This window comes from Phycodurus eques, chromosome 3 (assembly GCF_024500275.1).
Source record: "Phycodurus eques isolate BA_2022a chromosome 3, UOR_Pequ_1.1, whole genome shotgun sequence".
In the NCBI taxonomy this organism is placed as follows: domain Eukaryota; kingdom Metazoa; phylum Chordata; class Actinopteri; order Syngnathiformes; family Syngnathidae; genus Phycodurus; species Phycodurus eques.
The window spans coordinates 22,262,770-22,280,728 of NC_084527.1; the positions used below are offsets into that span (position 1 = coordinate 22,262,770).

Here is a 17,959-nt window from a genome sequence, read left to right on the forward strand (position 1 = left end):
GATTTCCAAATGTATCACTTATAACGCCGTTTAGAAAATTAAGACGCTCCTAAATATGGCGCTGTGACAATAACTTCCGGGTCGCGTTCAATGTTTTGAGGCGCTAGGAACGTGCACCCATTGCCTTCCACAGGGAAGACGACCTCCCCAACATGGCCGCCACGTATGCACGTCGGATAGACAAAGAAGAAGAAGAAGAAGCAGAAGAAGAAGAAGAAAAAGAAGAAGAAGAAAGAAAGAAGGGGGAAAAAGCACTTGCATCGCCTCACGTGAACAAAGGGCGAGGTTGAAGTGTTGTCTTGGCTGTGCTCGTTGAACCTTCTTTAACGTCAAGATGTTGAAAGAGTTGGTAAGGGAGCGACTCATTGCGGCCGCCGACGAAATCTTCAGACTGTTCGAAAGAACGATAGCGTCGTACGAGGAGCAACTTTGTCGGGCGAGGGAGGAGAGCGAGAGACACCGACGACAATTGGAAGCTGATTGCAACAATCAAGTTGTCATGCGCAACGAAGGTGTGTCTTCGTGAAGCTTCTACTTCATATATTTACAACATTTAGATTTTTCTAAAGGGACTCGCAAAAAGTAACTTAAAGGTGTCTGCTTTCACAACACGGCACAATCGGAATGTCTAAATAGGACATGATCACTTTTTACATGTTCATTTAAACAGTGTAAATATTATCACTCTAAGTGATACAAGTTCATTTTAAATACATGTGTAAAAGATAAAATATGATCACTTTTGTGACAAGTAGTGTTGTAATCCAACCATCCACTTTCCGGATTGGTTATCCTCACTAGGGTCGGGGGCGTGCAGGCGCCTATCCCAGCCGACTCTGGGCGAGATTTGTAGCCTTGTTTAAAATACAAAAATTACTCCACAGAAGAAAGATTTTTGTCACAAAACCAAATGATATTTGACCCACGTAAGGTCAACTGTGTTTATGTTGCGTGTCTCCTGCAGACGTCCAGCCGCTGATTGGTCGTCAGGAAGAACCTTCCTTTCAGCAAAAGGCAGGGAGCTCCAGTTTGGACTGGGATGATGCACAGCGCCCCCATGTTAAAGAGGAAGAGGAAGAGGAGGAGCGACAGACCTCTCGTGTTAAAGAGGAAAAGGATCCAGAGCCACCCCACGTTAAGGAGGAAGAGGAGGGATTTGACATCAGCGACTTGCCACTGACCGGTGTCTCTATGCAGAATGAAGACGAAGCACCCGAGCTTCACCGTGACAGTCCAAGTGGTGACCACCGTGGAGGGCCACCACCGCACAACATCTTAGCTCCACTGTCAGACAGCGACGACGACATGGACGAACAAGCAACGGGGGCGGTGCCACCGATGCGTCGACGCATGTGTCGAGCTTACAGAGCGAAGCCCAGTGTTGATGCGCCTCTCGCTTTAAGTCAAAGTCCCGTGTCCGATACAGCTGCTGTTTTCCACATTGCCGAGGCGCCCTGCGAAAAGACTCCAAAGTCTTTTGAAGCACAGTTCTTCCCTCCAAGCCATTGTGAGATGGACCCCGAAAGAAAAAGAAAGGTTTCCGCCGTGTGGGACCATTTTGATCTTATATCCTCAATTAAGGTATTTTTTTTTCTTCCATTTCCGATATATAGCTTGTTCCTGCCAGTTTCTGATTAATCTAACAGTGATTTTCAGTGCGGCCTCCCTCTAGTGGTAAGCGAAAGCATCACTGCCAAAGTGCAGTTCATTTGTACATTTTTTTTCTTACAATTCTTCAGTTTTTGCTGATAACAATTTGACTTTATTCCTGTAAATTAAATTTTTTAAAATATTTTGACTTTGTCATAAATGACAAATGTATTTCATGAAACGACTTTATTGTTGTTTAATCTAGATTCATTTTCTCGTGAAAGTTTTTGATATTTCTTGCAGTATTCTGTTTGGTCTCAGATTTGTTTTGGGTAATATTTTGACTTTATTCCTGTAAACACTGGTGGTCTTTTTCCTATAATATCAAAACTTTGTCATACACAAAATTAGCCCCCCCGCTGCCCCCCCCCCCCCCCCCCCTCAATATTATTATGACGTTATTTATTAGGCCTACTATGCCCCAGTGTTTTAATGTTGGTCATTATAGTGGTACGTAGAGAGAGATTTCTTTTTTGGGGTGGTACCTAGTGTAAAGTTTGACAGCTACTGGTCTAACAGATTGGAAACCCATTTGAAATTGACTCTCAATTGAAATTATTCCTTTTGTTTTCTACAGGTTAAATGTCGCATTTGTTCGACTGAACTCTCCTACATAAATAAAAGCACCTCATCAATGCTGAGGCATTACAGAGCGAGGCATGAAAATGAGGTGGTCACAATTACACCTAGAATAAGCACAGGTATACGGACATTCTACAACATCCTCATGGGCGCTGCATTAATAATGAATACCTATTTTTTTAATTTCATTTTTCATCATCAAGCTTCCAGGAAACATGCGTTGGACCAGGCAGTGCTCAATTTCATTATCAAGGAGTCCCAACCCCTCAGCATTGTCGAGAGTGAGGCGTTCAGGGAACTGCTTCAGGCTCTTGAGCCATCGTATGTTTTGCCAACCAGAAAGGTTTGTATAGGAAATATTCAGACATAGTATCTTTAATTCATTTAATATTGAATTTAAACACAGTGGTGCATTGAGAAATTTAAAGCCTTCTGTGTCTGTTCCATCCTCCCCAAAAACCCAACGACAATTTTTGTAATGTTTATTAAATTGTAATTAGTTTATTAATAATAAAAATATCCCTATATGATATTGTACTTTACAAAAAAACACACAGTAATGACATGATTAAATAGAATGTAACGAATTTACCAATTTTTGCCCCGTTTTATGCTTTAATTTAATGGACATTGTACTACTCTTTCTAGTGTGCGCGCCTCTAAAGAGTTATCACACGACAGTGATGCTATCTGTAGCCCGTCTATGGGGTTTTGCATTGTGTGTTAGCATTTGTTAGCTTTCCCAATGCACACCTACAGGGACTTTTCCACCAACCAGCCCAGGAATTTTGAGTTCCTGGGAGCAAAAGGTTCCTGTGGCCCATGTGGTTTGTGTTTCCATCGCGCTTATTAGTTCCGTGTAGCTTAAGCAAATACGGCTGATGTTGCTCATTACTGTCACCAACTGGATCTAAAAGAAGGGCTGGCTTTCAAGTTAATCTTATTTTATATCTTCAAGTTAATGTCTTATTTTATATCTTAATCTAAGTTTAAAATATCTTTGAAACCTAACCCTTTATTTATCCAGGTGAGGCGATTGAGAACTGATTCGCATTTGCGATGCTAACCTGGCTGCAGACAGTCTTTGAGGCAGAGCTTTGTTGTATAGAGGTACATCTCAATACATTAGAATATATAAAAGGACTTGCAAAAAAGTGAAGGTCTAGGATATGTTCTAATTTACTGAGATGATAGAATATATTTGTAATTTATTGAGATGACATACCTAAATAGATTGTGCAACAGAAGCCTGCAGATATCTATGGATGTGATTTATTAGCTGTAAGATGAGCCGTAAGCCTCACACAGTTCCACTACAAATTTGAGAACAATAAATCACATCTATATTCATCTGCCGGCTTCTACATTTATGTATGTATTTATTCATCCATTACTTCATTAAGAAAAGTTGTTCTGTCTTGGAATTCAGGCGAGGACATTTTTTTAATGCAAGTTCTCCAGCTTCAGAGAACAGCCGTTCACATGCCTTTTATGGAAATGTTATTCACCATGTGCTATGATGTAATGTAATATGTGACTTGTTCCTTTATCACATTGTACAGTTTGTATATGTATTTGCTTTTATTTTGCTTTGTTTCACTCTGCTGTCTGCAACCAGGTCGGAATTGCAAATACCCGGATAAGGTTCACTGAAAAAATAAAAAATATACGGCTCAATGGAAAGCTCTTGGTGAGTTTTTAAATACAGCAGTCTGAAGTATTTGGCATCTGTACATGTTTGGATGAGAAAAACGAAAACAGATTGTATATTGCAAATATTTGTGCACGTACAAAGACAGACAAAAGCCGGGCTTCATTTCCTTGTCGGTGGGAAAGTCCCTACAGTTGTTATATACACGTGTAATTCCCTGTTTATTATGTTTAGTTTGATAGTTAACTTCAACTGGGGTTGGCGAAATTCATTCGTTCATTCTTTTGTTCATTTGCCAAACTGCTGCTTGTGAAGTGAGTTGAGTTCACTGCCACCATATAGCACTTGTATCTCAAAGTTTTGCTTGCAAGTCAAAGCAAAACGACAGCTTAGATCTTGAGAAACTGCGAAGTGGGGTCGCTCATATCTCAAGCCACCACTGTATATCGATTTGCTTTTGGTTTGACTTGGTTTGATTTTCAGACTGTCAAAGAAATGGGGCCAACAATATGAGGAAGAAGAACGAGTGAAATGGGAGCACAGCAAGCTGTGGCAGTAAGTATAGCAGCTGACGTACGGACATCTGCGAACATGGAGGCTTACGTTGCTGTCACCTGTCACTTCTTTGATGAGAATTTGAAGTTGTGTACATCTGTGCCTGGAGTGCAACAATTTCCACTTAGTCACACTGCTGACATTTTGGCCCAAGTCAAAAGTGTTGACGAGCCACAGCCTGGACCTTCTTCACAACAGTTATCGGCACCCACTTCAGGAATATTATTCTGTTTCATCAGTTTATGTTTGCATTTATTTGTCTACAAATCATGTACTGATTTGTAATTGATGACTTAAAGTAAAATGCCCATTTTCTTTTCTTTTCTTTTTTTTTAAGAACTTAAATGATTTTAGGAAATGGCTGCACGATAACAAAGAGTGAAACATTTAAGGGGGTCTGAATACTTTTCGTACCCACTGTACATGCAGTACATAAGCAACGTCGCACAATAAAAACACTTTCACTTTGAGCTTCATGTTATGCCACAATCACATTGCAGTCGTCGCTCGCCACATGGCGGGTCACTTTTCGCGGTCTCGCAGTATTGCGGATTTTAAATCGTACATATCTAGTAGCTAATAGCTAGCTAACTTATTCTAGCCTGCCACCGCTAGTTGGAACGAATTGTAAAGCCTCCACAGTAGGTCGAGAATACAAACAGTCGCCAGTGCACTTTTAATGGCTTTATTGAGCAGACGGTAACCCAGAGGCACTCAAAACACGCAGACTCGTGGGTAACTGTTAGCCAGTTAACAGTCCGCTAACTGTACACTCTTATTTGCTGACTCCCACCGACCACGTCACTCAACAGGCCAGTCCCTGCCTTTTGAACCCACACACATTCATACTGCAGTGTAGAACGTGAGGATGGTGACCCCCAAGTGGCAAAAATCATGATAAATGAGGGACTGCTGTATTTACTGACAATATAAGACAGATGTGTCAAATGTAAATAATAGTTAATTTTGTCTACTGGAGGGTGGACTAACAATCACTTCAATGACATTCTGACATTAACTGCTACTCACGATTTGACATCTGATATCGATGCACTGGCGAGTTTCAGTAGGAAAGAAAGCCTACTTCATATTAAATGCTGTGACACCTTTGCTCTACAGTTCTGTTAAAATGAAATAATACTGTATATAGAAATGTTTTCATACAAATATTCCAAAATGTCAATCAACAGCATCAGTTCAAAAGGGGTTGGTTGGTGCAACTGTTTTTTTTTTTCATGCACTGTCACAACTTGTATTTTATGTGTACATTTAAAAGGGAGGCAGATAACTTATTGCTCTTTCAGAATAGTTTCAACTTGAGTTTTTATGGTGTTATGACGAGTCAGTTGAGGTTGTCAAGATTATTAGATGCAGGAATTTGGGAATTGAAAATGATTTCTAGAGCTTAACAAATTGTTTTATAAATTGTACATATAGAGCCATTTTGTTCTGTAAGCACATCTATATGAAAAAAAATATTCAATACTGCTGAAATTGCAATCGTTTTTAAGAAATTTCAGCTTGCTAATATGATTAGCAACACAATGAGTAAGTGTAATTATTTGCAGACAATGGAAAAATATGGATTAGTTGTTATTCATAACTTATTACACCATCCGTATACTTGTTCAGCCCACTTAAAATCAAATCGGGGTGAATGTGGCCCGCAAACTAAAATTAATTTGACATCTCTGATCTAGTATCTCCCAGAACTGGAATAGTTGCGTGATAACTTCGCAACACTCTGTATTGCCGAGTACAGTAGAAACAAATTGTCAGTAAGTGGGAGGCTGGCTTGACGTCTGCTTTAGTTTTGCTCCTGGTAACCACATGAAACTAAAATAAAAATTATGTTTTAACGGCAAGAAAAGAAAAATGTGTTTGCGGAGCAATGTCACGCCTTTTCCAAGTCTTATAGGTTTATTTAATGGCATTACATTTCAGTGGGGAGTGCTGAGTGTTTTGAGTTACAAGAATGGTCAGAGAAGAGGTTAAACTCATAAGTCAAGGCACCACTGTCTTTTAATCAATCCTGGGGGTTAATTTTCATGACTTTTGTAGTAGGAAGTTATGCAAGTGAGCTTTGGGAGGTTGTTTTATTAAGAGGTGCTATCGTGAGTGTTTAAGCAGCAGGACTCAAGGACGAGGGGCAAATTTTTTAAAAACAAATTTGCATTTATTTGTATGAAAACCTGTCTTTAAAATACTTAAAAAACAAAAAACAAAAACAAAAAAACCTAACCTCTGTAATACCTGGACTGCTGTGACAGAGGCTTTTCCAGCAAGGTTTAAAGTGCAATGAGTTACTAATTTTTTTTTTTCCTTTTCAAAGCCCTTGATACACCACAAAAAAAAAAAAAAAAGTCCTAACACTTACGTGTGCCTACTCCCTTAACCTGTAGTGAACATTAGGACCATTTTGTTTGCAAATTAACCACAGTCATAAGTCCAACACCCTGATAGTGTCTCACTATTCATTAAGGCTGCTGTTTAAGAAGCACAATTTGGCTCTTGAACACACAACGAATAGTTTACATCCCGCTGGATATAAAACCAATAAATAGCAGATGGAAATAAATAGTGTGTGGCAACAGAGAGCAATCTGCCCAAAAACTCGAATACAATCGCGCCTTCCAACAGTCCACAAATATTTGGTCCTCAAGTTGCAGTCGCTTATGCAACTGTAATAACATATAGCAGCGGTCCAAGACGGACGACCTCCTCTTTCGTCTGATGACATTCACAGAATGAGATCGAGCTTCACGAACCCCCCTTTGAGAAGGTGGGATTCCCTGGCAGGAAGGAGAGTGGGTGTTGGGTGATTGGTGGTCAGCGCGAGGTGACGCCCAGCTGCGTCTTCATGTGCTCATACACCACGTAGCTGATGCTGACGGCGGGGATGACCTTCAGGAAGTTGGGCGCCAGGCCCCGGTAGAGGCCAGTCGGACCCTCGGCCCGCAGGATCTGATGGAAGAGCGCAGTCATGGTTGCCTGCTGGCCGCTGCCTGTTGCAGCTGCAAAAGGAAAATCATTTTTGGATGAAATCACAACCAATAGAAACATGATTTCATTCATTTAAAAACTCCCAATTCAGAAAGATCTTTCATCTGTGTTTAACTAATACTAACCATCCTCTCGGTGGTATTCTTGTATTATGGAAAATTTCCTTTAGTCGTGATGATAAATATCGCAAAGTTTAAATGTTTTATATTCGCAAAAGCTAACCCATTAAAAATACTTAGCATTAAATGTGATAGTCTCTAAAAAACAATTATAGTGCCCATTAAAAATACATAGGATGTGTCGCGTGTATGCATGAACAACTGTGTAAGTCAGTTTTAAAAAAATGAAAAATTAGATTTATCAGATTTTTCTAGATAAAAATTATTTTTTTTAATAAAAGGTTTATTTGAGAAAAATGCTATAAAAAATCGATTTATAAATCACATTTTGGATTAAAAACTGATGGAATATAAATGAAATTTTTAAATCAAAACTTTTGAAGCAAAATCAGATTGTTTGGAAAATTTTTTTAAATCAGATTTTAATATATGTGAAAATTGAAATAAATTAAAATTTGACAATTTATCTAAATTGTAAAATTAGATTTTTTTTCTTGTATCACAAAATGTAGGAATAATTTATTTTTATATTTAAAAAGGGGACATTTTCCCAAACCAACTTTTTCGAGTATTTGAGATGTAATACTGTCACCATACAGCTTCGCCTTCCCTTTCCACTACCGAGCCAGCGCTGTCAACATAACACGTGTGGTCTCAAAAATGGGTCTTCTACACAGAGGCAACCAATCAGAGGAAAGTGGGGGAGTCTTATCCAAATACGGACAAAGCAAATAAAAAACTGGGTCAAACAGAGGTAGCTGTCAGAGGGGCCTTTTCTGGAGACTCTTATGACAAAACCAAGGAGTTTTTCTTTTTTTTATATATATATAAATGAATGACACTTTTACACTTAAGTCCATGTTAGAGTCACTCTATGGAGGTCTAAATAGCCAAAGTATGGGAAAATTTAATTTTGGATAAACCAAATTTAGATTGTTTTATTTATTTAAAAAAGTTTTTAGATTCAGGAAAAAAAAAAAAAAAAAAAAGTCAAGAGTTTTCCAATTTAAAAAAATAAAATTCTAAATCAACCCTGACGTGAAATCAGTATAGTGGCCTCACCTTGCGCTTGCATGCGCGTCCTCACAAGAGCAAGCGGGTAGCTGGCGAGCTGGCCGCAGGTGCTGGACACTGTGCCGCACGCCAGCAGCACCAAGATGCCAGGGTCGCTGGCGGTGCCGTACTGCTGCAGGTAGCTGTTCTTCAAGGTCTGGCGGGCATCACATAAGGAAGTTGGCGTAGGAACAGATGGAAAAGAAAAGGTTGAGGGGGAAGTAGCGGAACTCACCTCATACACGGCCAGGTCGATGCCGGCGTAGGGAATGATACCCAGCATGTTGGGCATGTAACCCCTGTAGAACGCCGCCAGGCCTTCTCGCCGGAAGATCTGCTTGGCACAGTCGGAGATGCCAGCGTACTGGCCTGTCTTTCTCAGAGCCAGCCGTGTTTTCAGCACCTGAAGTGTTATTTTAAAAAAATAAAAAAATAATTCACAGTTATGCCATTTTTACATTATTCACAGTAAGCCCCCACCCGGTGGGTAAAAGTGCACCGAACAGAGGAATTTAGCTTTGGGGGGTATTTTGTACACCGATTTGAACATTATCTAAAAAAAAAAAAAAGATGCACCTTGTGCATTTTAAGAAAAAATTCAAACATGACATTGGATGGCGGAAACTTGTGTTTTTATCAATTGAAACGATTTGGAGGGGGAAAAAAACCCATGAAAAGTTATTCAAACTTAGCAATACATAAGTACTTGTATGGGTATCGCCAATACTGGCGCTACACTCATGGCGTAAACAACTCCCTCGAAAGCCTTGACTTGAACAATACAGTTGCTTGTATTACATAAACTGCTACTTGTATCAACCTTAATATATATTAACTGAAATCCATTTCTCCTCCTGCGATGGTGGCTCACCTCCATGGGGTAGATGGCGCTCTGGGCGATAACCCCGGCCAGCGATCCGGCCACGAAGCGCTCAGAGATGTTCAGCGTCTGCTTGTCACTGCCGATCAAGTGTTTGATCTACGGTGGGGAATCGGAAACGTTATTGAGCTCACGTTTCACGTACGTGGATATGTGGGAGGCGTACCGTACATACCTGCTCATACGCCATGAACTTGAGGGCCGACTCGGGCGCGATCTTGATTATGTTGACGCCGTTCCCTCGCCATAGTGAGCGCACGCCGCCCTCTTTGACCATCTGCGTCAGGCCGCTCATGATGCACATGTTGTTGCTTCTGGAGCCGTACACCTAGCAAAATGGAGCAGGAACACTACCTCATTAATATGCGCAGGTAGGGGACAATGATGACACGCATCAGGCACTACAACTGACTCTTTCCATTGTGAATCAATCACTAGACGACCACTCAAAAAATGTCTTATTATATATGCTTGAGTTTTCATGTCAAAGTTGTGCATCAGTCAGTACTGCACAATGGACAGAAATTTAAAACTTATTTGCACGAGTCCTCTTGTCAAAGTTGCACATCGGTCACTACAATATACAGCAATTCAAAAGCCGTTTGTCTATTTGCATAAGTCTTGCGCATCACCCACTATAGAGGACCGATATTCAAAAGCTTCTGTATGCACGGGGTTGATGTCAAAGTTACACGTCAGTCACTAAAGTATAAGGCTATGCTCATACTACAGGGCATGATGCTCAATTCAGGTTTTTTTGTTCAGTTCAACTGATTTGGTGCCACCACAGCCAACAATTTCTTATATTTATCAGTTGTAAAACATCTTTTCACCACAGACTGTTTTCTGCTGCTCTGTCTGCCATTTGCTTTTGTCGCAAGTCTGTTTTTTCAAACAATTGTTGCCTTTTGATGACATGGGTTGGATGAGCATGCTGTGAGCTTCCATACTGCATATGGGTCAAATACATATCCGATTTATAGTCACATGTGAAAGATGCCTGGGTCAGATATGGAGGGTGGGAAGGAATACAGATGGGACTCTTACTGTTCACATTGACATGAAAAAAAAAAAAAAAAATCAGATGCGTCACAAAAAAAAACAACCAAAAAAACGACCTGCAGTGTGAACATAACCTAAGAGTGCAACTTTGACAAAGATTCAAGTACAGCAATGTTGAATAGCAGTCAACTTCAGTGACTGATGCACAACTTGGACATCAAAAGGTTTGAGCACATATGGGATGGCTTTTGAAAAGTTGTCCTCTGTAGTGACTGGTGCTCATCTTGACAACCAATAGCAGTCCCCTGAAGTAGGGGCAATGTTGGCTACTCGATGTGACAGCCCAAACGTGAAAAGTGGGTGAAAGTTGACCTGGAGACGTCAAATGGAAGCCACTGACACAGGTGCACAACCTTCAGCCCGGGGATGACGCAGGTGGCTGAGTTCACACCGCGGTGCTTAGACCTCGGACTCTGTGCCACCCACCATCGCCTGACTTAAATATTAACTTAGTTTTATAGTTTGAGATAAAACCACTTTCGCAACTTCTAACGTGCCAATGCCAAGGTCCGATGAGACGCTTCACTTCCCCACCGTTATCCAACATGATGCCTTACCTGCATCATGACTTTGACACGGTCCAGAGGTGCCGTGCACGTCCTGGATACGGCACCAGCCCCGCCTCCTGCCACCAGGTGCCGCCACCACATGCCGCTTTGCTTCTCCTCGTTGCTGAAGTCATCAGGGACCATCAGGTTCTCGCCCACGTCGAAGATCTGCACAAACAAACGGGCATCATTATTAAATGATGACTAAATGGCATTATTTCTAAAGTTCGTTAAAGATGAATACCATATTGGAATTTATTCTTCGAAATACTTTTATTTTGAAGGGGCAGCACAAGAAACATAGCAGGCTAGCATCTTCACGTTTTACTGCAGTTTATTCCAATTATCTATGTATTTTATACCAGTGAGTCTCAAAGTGTGGTGCAAAAGAACAGCAAATGAAATGCTCCAATTGTGTAAATGTTACAGTGGCTTAAACCTTTTTTTTTTGTCCAGTACATTTGTCAAGTAGCTTTTAGGTGCAATACGTTTGCATTTCAAATTGTTTGTGATTTGGGTACAACTTTTATTTATCTTTTATGCTCAATACATTTGAATTGAATAATTAAAGTAGTTTTCAATTGCTTGAAGAGCTCTGAAATGTATTTTGCAAATGCAGGCGCAGTGTGTGTATTCATGTTAAAATGGTACACTTGCACTACCCAGGGGAGCCTTTTCCCAGTCATCAGCTGCTCTCTTTACCAGCGACTACTTTGATGCGTTTACATAACCAGCAGATAATCCTCAACTTGCGCGCTGACGCACTGGACAGGTTCCTTCTCGGGGAATGTGCCTGCCACCTAATTGGCCCATTTAGCAAAGACAGGAAGGTGTACTTTGGAGCCAATAAAGACTGACTAATCATTCCAAAATAGGGCGTGATTTATTTAAAACAAATAAACAGAAAAATATTTTTTAAAAAGGTGTGGGGGGGGGCCCAAGTCTGCTCGTGATGATAAAGGTTATGGCTGAGATCACAGATAAAAAGGTCGATTTTCTTATCTTTGGGGTTAAAAAATATTGTTCTACTTTTTATTTTATTTTTTACTTTATATCAGGTCAGATAAATCCCTTGCTCTGGTGTAAAAAGGCTAAATTGGGTCAGCAATACAGTTCTGGCTTTTTTTTTTCATTTTATTTTATAAATACTAGTACTAAAAAGAAAAAAATGTTTTGGCGTTTTGTTACATTGTTGTTAAAAAAAATTTTAAAAAAAAAAAATTATGCACATCCTCACATTTGTTGGCCCACGCACATTTCGGGCCAATCTAAAGCCCAACGATATTGAGAAATGTTTTGCAAAAGTTCAGTTTTCAAGGGCAACGGGCCAGAATGTATCAAAAAGTATGTCTTACTGAGAAACCCTTGCATATGCAGACACAGCCTTAAAAGACCAATTGTGCAACTGACCGTAGAGCGCTTCCAATATAGGATGATCTCAGGAATGCTCTCCGTCTCCTCCACCATGGAGTACTTGCTCCATTCTTTACTGCTGATGGTTATAATGCCGTTCTTGTCCATACTACAAGACAAAAATGAACAAATTCAGCACCTGATCCAAAGACATAAAAAAAACTATAGAATTCACTCTACTGAATCACCTCTTAAGGGCTTTCTCGGCAAGATGATGTGAAACGTGCACGCTGATGTCCTGGAGAGCCTGGATGAACTCCTTTGTGTCCACTCGGCCTTGAGGAGAATGAAAGCGAGTTTATAAAAAAACGAGTGACACATGAGGAGTCTGAGGGCAAAAGGTGAGGCGCTCACCTGCATTTCTCCTGTCCAGACTCTTGACCACCAGCTTCAGGTCTTTCTCATAGTCGTGCAGGTAGTGCACAAACTCCTCAAAGTCCAGCTGGTCGTCAGACACGTCGGGCTCCCTCCTTAGGGTTTTCTGCAGGTCACATTCAGGCAATGAGGAAAGTGTGTAATATGATGGATATCAGAGTCTGATGTCCAATTTTGTCCATTTAAAGTCAAACACTCCCACCATGACCCATTTGTCCGGCCTTGAGTGACGCAACGACTGCTCTATCTTTGACCTGAAGGCCAACGCCGGTAATCCTGTCTGAACTAAATTGAGAGCAGGTCGCCTGCACTTTGACGCAGGACCACGACACCAGACCTGGCTCGACTTGTCAGGCAGTAATCACACGCACAGGGAGGATTAATGTCAACATTTAAGCAAGAAAGGCAGCTGCTGGCAAAGTGTGCAGCTGCTGCAATGGCAACAGAAGTGCACAGACACTTTTTTTTCCTTCCAAAATATGATTTGATATGGAAATGCGTGCTTTGTATGTGCAGGTGGCAAGATTGAGAGTTTGGCTTTAATTCAGCATATTTTTAACGTCACAGTATATAAGAACACAATTCTACTCAGACAAAACTAAATTAATTAATTTCACTACAGACAAGTAGCGTTTCGTGCCCGAATCCATTTCGACGTCACAAATGAGAAGTTCTCAGTGAAGCCATTTCGACGTCACAAATGAGAAGTTCTCAGTGACTTCCTCGGAAGGGTGGCGTCTCCTGCCCTCGCTTCTGAACGCCTTTAAACAGGACGGGTAACCACTATAATTGTACTGTTGCCATAGCGTTACAAAAACCACGACCTTGGTACAAATATGTATTTGTGAGGGGAAACCGCGACAATCTCGTGGCACCAGGACCGCGGTAAGCTTTGCGGCCTTGTCGTGAGGCTTCATGCTAACCCTCAGCGACACTAAACGAAGCCCGGCGCCCAGACACAACGAACGACGGTAAACCGAGTGGATTTAGGGCATGTACGTACTATAAAACGCTTAAACATAAACACGTAACACGATAGCAATTGAATTGGTGGGACTATTTCTTACTTTTCGCCATCGTTGATAGGTGGAAAACTCCTGAGACGGCAGGACCACGCTCAGTTTGCTGAAGAGCGAATTGAGCTCGGTGGGAAGCCCGTTGGACTCGAAGTAGTCCACTTCCACCGGGTCGGAGTTGGAGATGGGGACGTAAAGGCACAGGGCGAGCATGATTCGTTCCGTCAACTGCAAATTAAACTACAATAAATAAATAAATAGAGGAGTGCGAGCTACCGCCTCCCTATGGACGACTGAAATGCCGGTAGACCACCAGAAGCCAGCTTCTAAAGAATGTAGTGACGCCACGCCCCTTCCAGTAATACTGGGCCGTCATTGGCTTTATCGGCCTACCCCCTACTCGCGCTACGTCTTTTTACTACTGGCCAATCGGGAGGCTTGTTCTTTAACAGACTCTGCTTGGTCCCGCCTTAAAGTCGCATCAGGAACTGCTGGTTATGAACCAATCCCGTGCTCGCTTCGGTCCAGGGTGTCAAAATGAACCAATCAGATGTGTCCTTTCATTCAAACGCTGCCAGAAGCTGCCCAGGTGGCTGCGTGGCGGTACGGAAAGAGTCACGGCCCCCAAAGGAGAGTAAGAATTAATCAAGGAGAGGTCGTTAGGTAGAAACTCATCATTCATCTTCAATTCAGTTGTCAAATAGTAGTAATAAGGCATTTCAGAATAGCACAATCATTAAACAAAACATAATAATGAAGAAAATAATGAAATTTTCCCTATTTATTTTCCCCCAAATGACCAATATTTCATGATTCTGCAAAGTTACATAAACGTGAGATAACAACCAACGGCAGCAACCTTTGGAGTGGGAAAGCGCACAGTACTTCGGGGGGCACAATTTTACCGCTCCTTTCCCAAAAACGAATCGTCAAAAATCGGTAAAAAGTGTGCGAACGTGTTCTCCTCTTTTGTCTCAGCAATTCTAGTCTGGACCTTTTAATTGATTTAATTATCCATGGCATGTTATGTCACTTGGCTGGTTGTGTTGGCAACATGTCTTAGTGCGTCGGAAGGATAAAAAAAGCACAGAGCAAAGTGCTGTTACTTCACATTGATGAAGACTCACATGCTGAGGTCATTCACTCATTTATCCCTGTTACTATGCAATGTTTTCTGTGAAACTGTTAAAGATTTGTTTCACCAAATTAAACAGCAGTACCATGCTGGTTTGTCCCATCGAGTGATCCAAACAAGACAAGAACATTTATGGCGTTACAAACATGCAAATAAATACTTGAGAACATAGTGTGCATGCATCGCAAATTACAATTATTCATCAAAACAGTAGAGAACAAGTACTCTAGGGTGACACTTATGTAATGAAATGTGACAGGTTTCAAAATATAGACGGGGAAAAACTTAACCAGGCAAATTAAACGACCGAAATCCCTTGAATTATCCCAGTATCCTGAGCAAAAAACACTGTTGCAATGTAGGCTGTGGCAATGCGATTTTTAGGCGACAGATTTGAAAAATAAATTCCACAATTTAAAAGAGTTCCCAGGTGTCCTAATAACTTGTTTGTGACATTTCGTGGCCCTAATGCTGGCCACATTTGAGTTTTAAAACAGACGCATGGGACAAGACAATTATAGATCAGATAACAAAAGAGCGAGAGAGAGTTGCAAATCTGTATGAAAACACAGTATGTCAAATAGTTTATTTTATGTAATACATGAGTACATTACATCAGGGGTATCAAACTCATTTTTGTCGCGGGCCACATCGTAGTTATGGTTTCTCTCAGGTGGCCGTTATGACTGTGAACCCATATAAATGTATGATCGCCTCATATCACATATGCACAACAAATTGATGGAAAACTAGTTTTGAAATCAGAAGCCAATAGAAAAATTGTTCAACAACAATTTTTCAATTTATTATAAAAGGGGGATTGAAAACCGAAAATGCTTGCAATATCTCAACATTATTAAAAGTGAAGACAATTTGGTATTTTAGCATGAATCCAAGGAAGTCGACGCACATAATTTGCCTTTGCGGGCCACGTACAATGATGTGGGGGGCCGGATCTGGCCCCCAGGCCTCGAATTTGACACCTGTGTGCTACATATTTCTATACTGTCTTTTATACGTTTTTATTTTTTGTATTATAGAATTCAAATAACAAGTTATATGTATACTACTTGTACTTCGATTAAATGTGTTGAGCCCTGAGAGGTCCCTGATTCATCAGATGTGTTGTGTCACAGTAACCGTTTTGTTGTTGACGTTTCAGTCGCGTCATATGACTGCAATGGTTGGACTTTAGCCTACAGAATTGAACAAACACCACGATACAGGTGGGGAGATAGGGGGAGGGGGCAGTGTTTGGCATAGCACGTTTTGTTTTGACGGGGAACAGGAAACTATGATGTTTTTGTGCTGGTTAATGCTGAGACAAGATGTCAACAACAAAGTGTTCTAGTGGCCAACACTTGAGATAATGAATGACAACATTAACATATGTTTGTAAAACAGTGTGTACCTTTATAATGTGCTTTTCAATCATCATAGAATAGAATTTGTCAATGATGGTACTGCAGGGAAGTACATGGCAGAATTAGCCTTTATTACTACCACAATGGGGAAATGTCACCTTTGTGACAACAGAGTAGACAGTAGCAGCACACAAAAATAATGGCATTAAAGAATGAAAGAAATCCCCCAACTATCTACATAATATTTACAACTTCAGCAATTTATGCAGCAACTGTACATGGATGATAGACACTGTATTATACTGTATATACGGATGTGAACTAGACAAACTAGATCCTTTTATTTACACAAATGAATGTGAAGCACAGCAAGAATAGTCAGCAGTATTGTATGTAGGAAAAAAACAACCATAATTGGATCAATAAATACTCTATACTCTATATTAGCAGCATATAAAAGAGTAATTACTTCCCTCCAGCATCGACTACACAATGGCATCACGACTGTGGTGATTTCAGTTACATGTAGGCGTTACATACAATGTTGCTGACTATTATTGCTGCTTTCTGTTTGCTGCACTGCGGGTCACTCTATGGATGTCTAAAGAACCAAAATATGGGACCTTTAAGTAAATTTGAAGGACTTTTTTTTTCAGTATAGTGTAGGATTCTGTCTACATCTGTTAAGACTGTTGGTGTTTATTATACTAGAGTCTAGACTTATGAGAGTGTAGTTGTTGTTTTGCAGCATAAATTGCTGCTGACTACTCTTGTTTGAATTCTGTTTACATCTGTTAAAAATGCTGGCTGGTGTTAATTACAATAGACCATTGATGCACATAAATGTTTTAAGCACATACATTGTATTCTGTTTTGTTACACAGTTGTTACATGTAAAATATAGTTGTTTGTTTCATCGCACAGCACTGCTTACTATTCTTGCGGCTTTTAGTTCATATTTTCTACAGATATGGTATACTATTCAGTTTATTTATTATATATTTTGTCATATATACTATTTATGGATACGTTTATGGTTGTTTTTTGATAGATATAATACGACTGACTATTCTTGTTGCATAATCATAATTATGTATTTACTTGTGTTGCTCGAGGATAAAGCTGGGGTGATCGAGGTCACAGAAGCAGACTAAAATTAATGTTCCCTGACCGGGAATCGAACCCGGGCCGCGGCGGTGAGAGCGCCGAATCCTAACCACTAGACCACCAGGGACTTGCAAAATTTTTGATAGGGCGATCATCTTCAAGACACCGCAAGTGTAGGTTGGGATTTCAAGGGTTCTAGATTCAAACCTGGTGTAGGTTTTCAAAGCAGGGCTTCAAGAAAAGGTTAGACTATCAACCAAATGCGATGGTTTCAATCAAATTAGGCTTTGAAGACAGTTTAATAGGATTTCTCGCAAATGTGAGGGTTTCAAGTTGGGTTTAAAACTAGGTTTAGGGTTTCAAATCAGGGTCTCAATCCTATCGTTATGTTTAGCAAAGGCGAAGGTTTTGAATGAGTTGCAGTACCAAATAAATGCAGTTTGAGT

The 17,959-nt window shown here is 40.5% G+C and overlaps 2 protein-coding genes and 1 non-coding gene across 3 annotated transcripts; 1 reads left to right on the top strand and 2 right to left on the bottom strand.

Moving 5' to 3' along the window:
- Window positions 1–152: 152 nt before the first annotated feature.
- LOC133400248 (uncharacterized) lies at window positions 153–4,754 on the top strand. Its single transcript, XM_061672704.1, has 5 exons — window positions 153–512; window positions 965–1,581; window positions 2,228–2,351; window positions 2,436–2,575; window positions 4,367–4,754. The coding sequence occupies exons 1-5, from the start codon at window positions 335–337 to the stop codon at window positions 4,394–4,396; spliced, it is 1,089 nt and encodes a 362-aa protein (XP_061528688.1). The 5' UTR covers window positions 153–334; the 3' UTR covers window positions 4,397–4,754.
- Window positions 4,755–5,117: 363 nt separating this feature from the next.
- On the bottom strand, window positions 5,118–14,222 carry LOC133400247 (calcium-binding mitochondrial carrier protein SCaMC-2-A-like). Its single transcript, XM_061672703.1, has 10 exons — window positions 13,959–14,222; window positions 12,871–12,997; window positions 12,705–12,792; window positions 12,514–12,625; window positions 11,113–11,271; window positions 9,669–9,821; window positions 9,485–9,592; window positions 8,849–9,016; window positions 8,623–8,770; window positions 5,118–7,452 (listed from the first exon to the last, which is right to left on the bottom strand). The coding sequence occupies exons 1-10, from the start codon at window positions 14,118–14,120 to the stop codon at window positions 7,268–7,270; spliced, it is 1,410 nt and encodes a 469-aa protein (XP_061528687.1). The 5' UTR covers window positions 14,121–14,222; the 3' UTR covers window positions 5,118–7,267.
- A 3,346-nt stretch (window positions 14,223–17,568) lies between these two features.
- trnae-cuc (transfer RNA glutamic acid (anticodon CUC)) lies at window positions 17,569–17,640 on the bottom strand. Its single transcript has one exon. It is a non-coding gene; the product is annotated as a tRNA-Glu (tRNA).
- Between the last annotated feature and the right edge of the window lie 319 nt (window positions 17,641–17,959).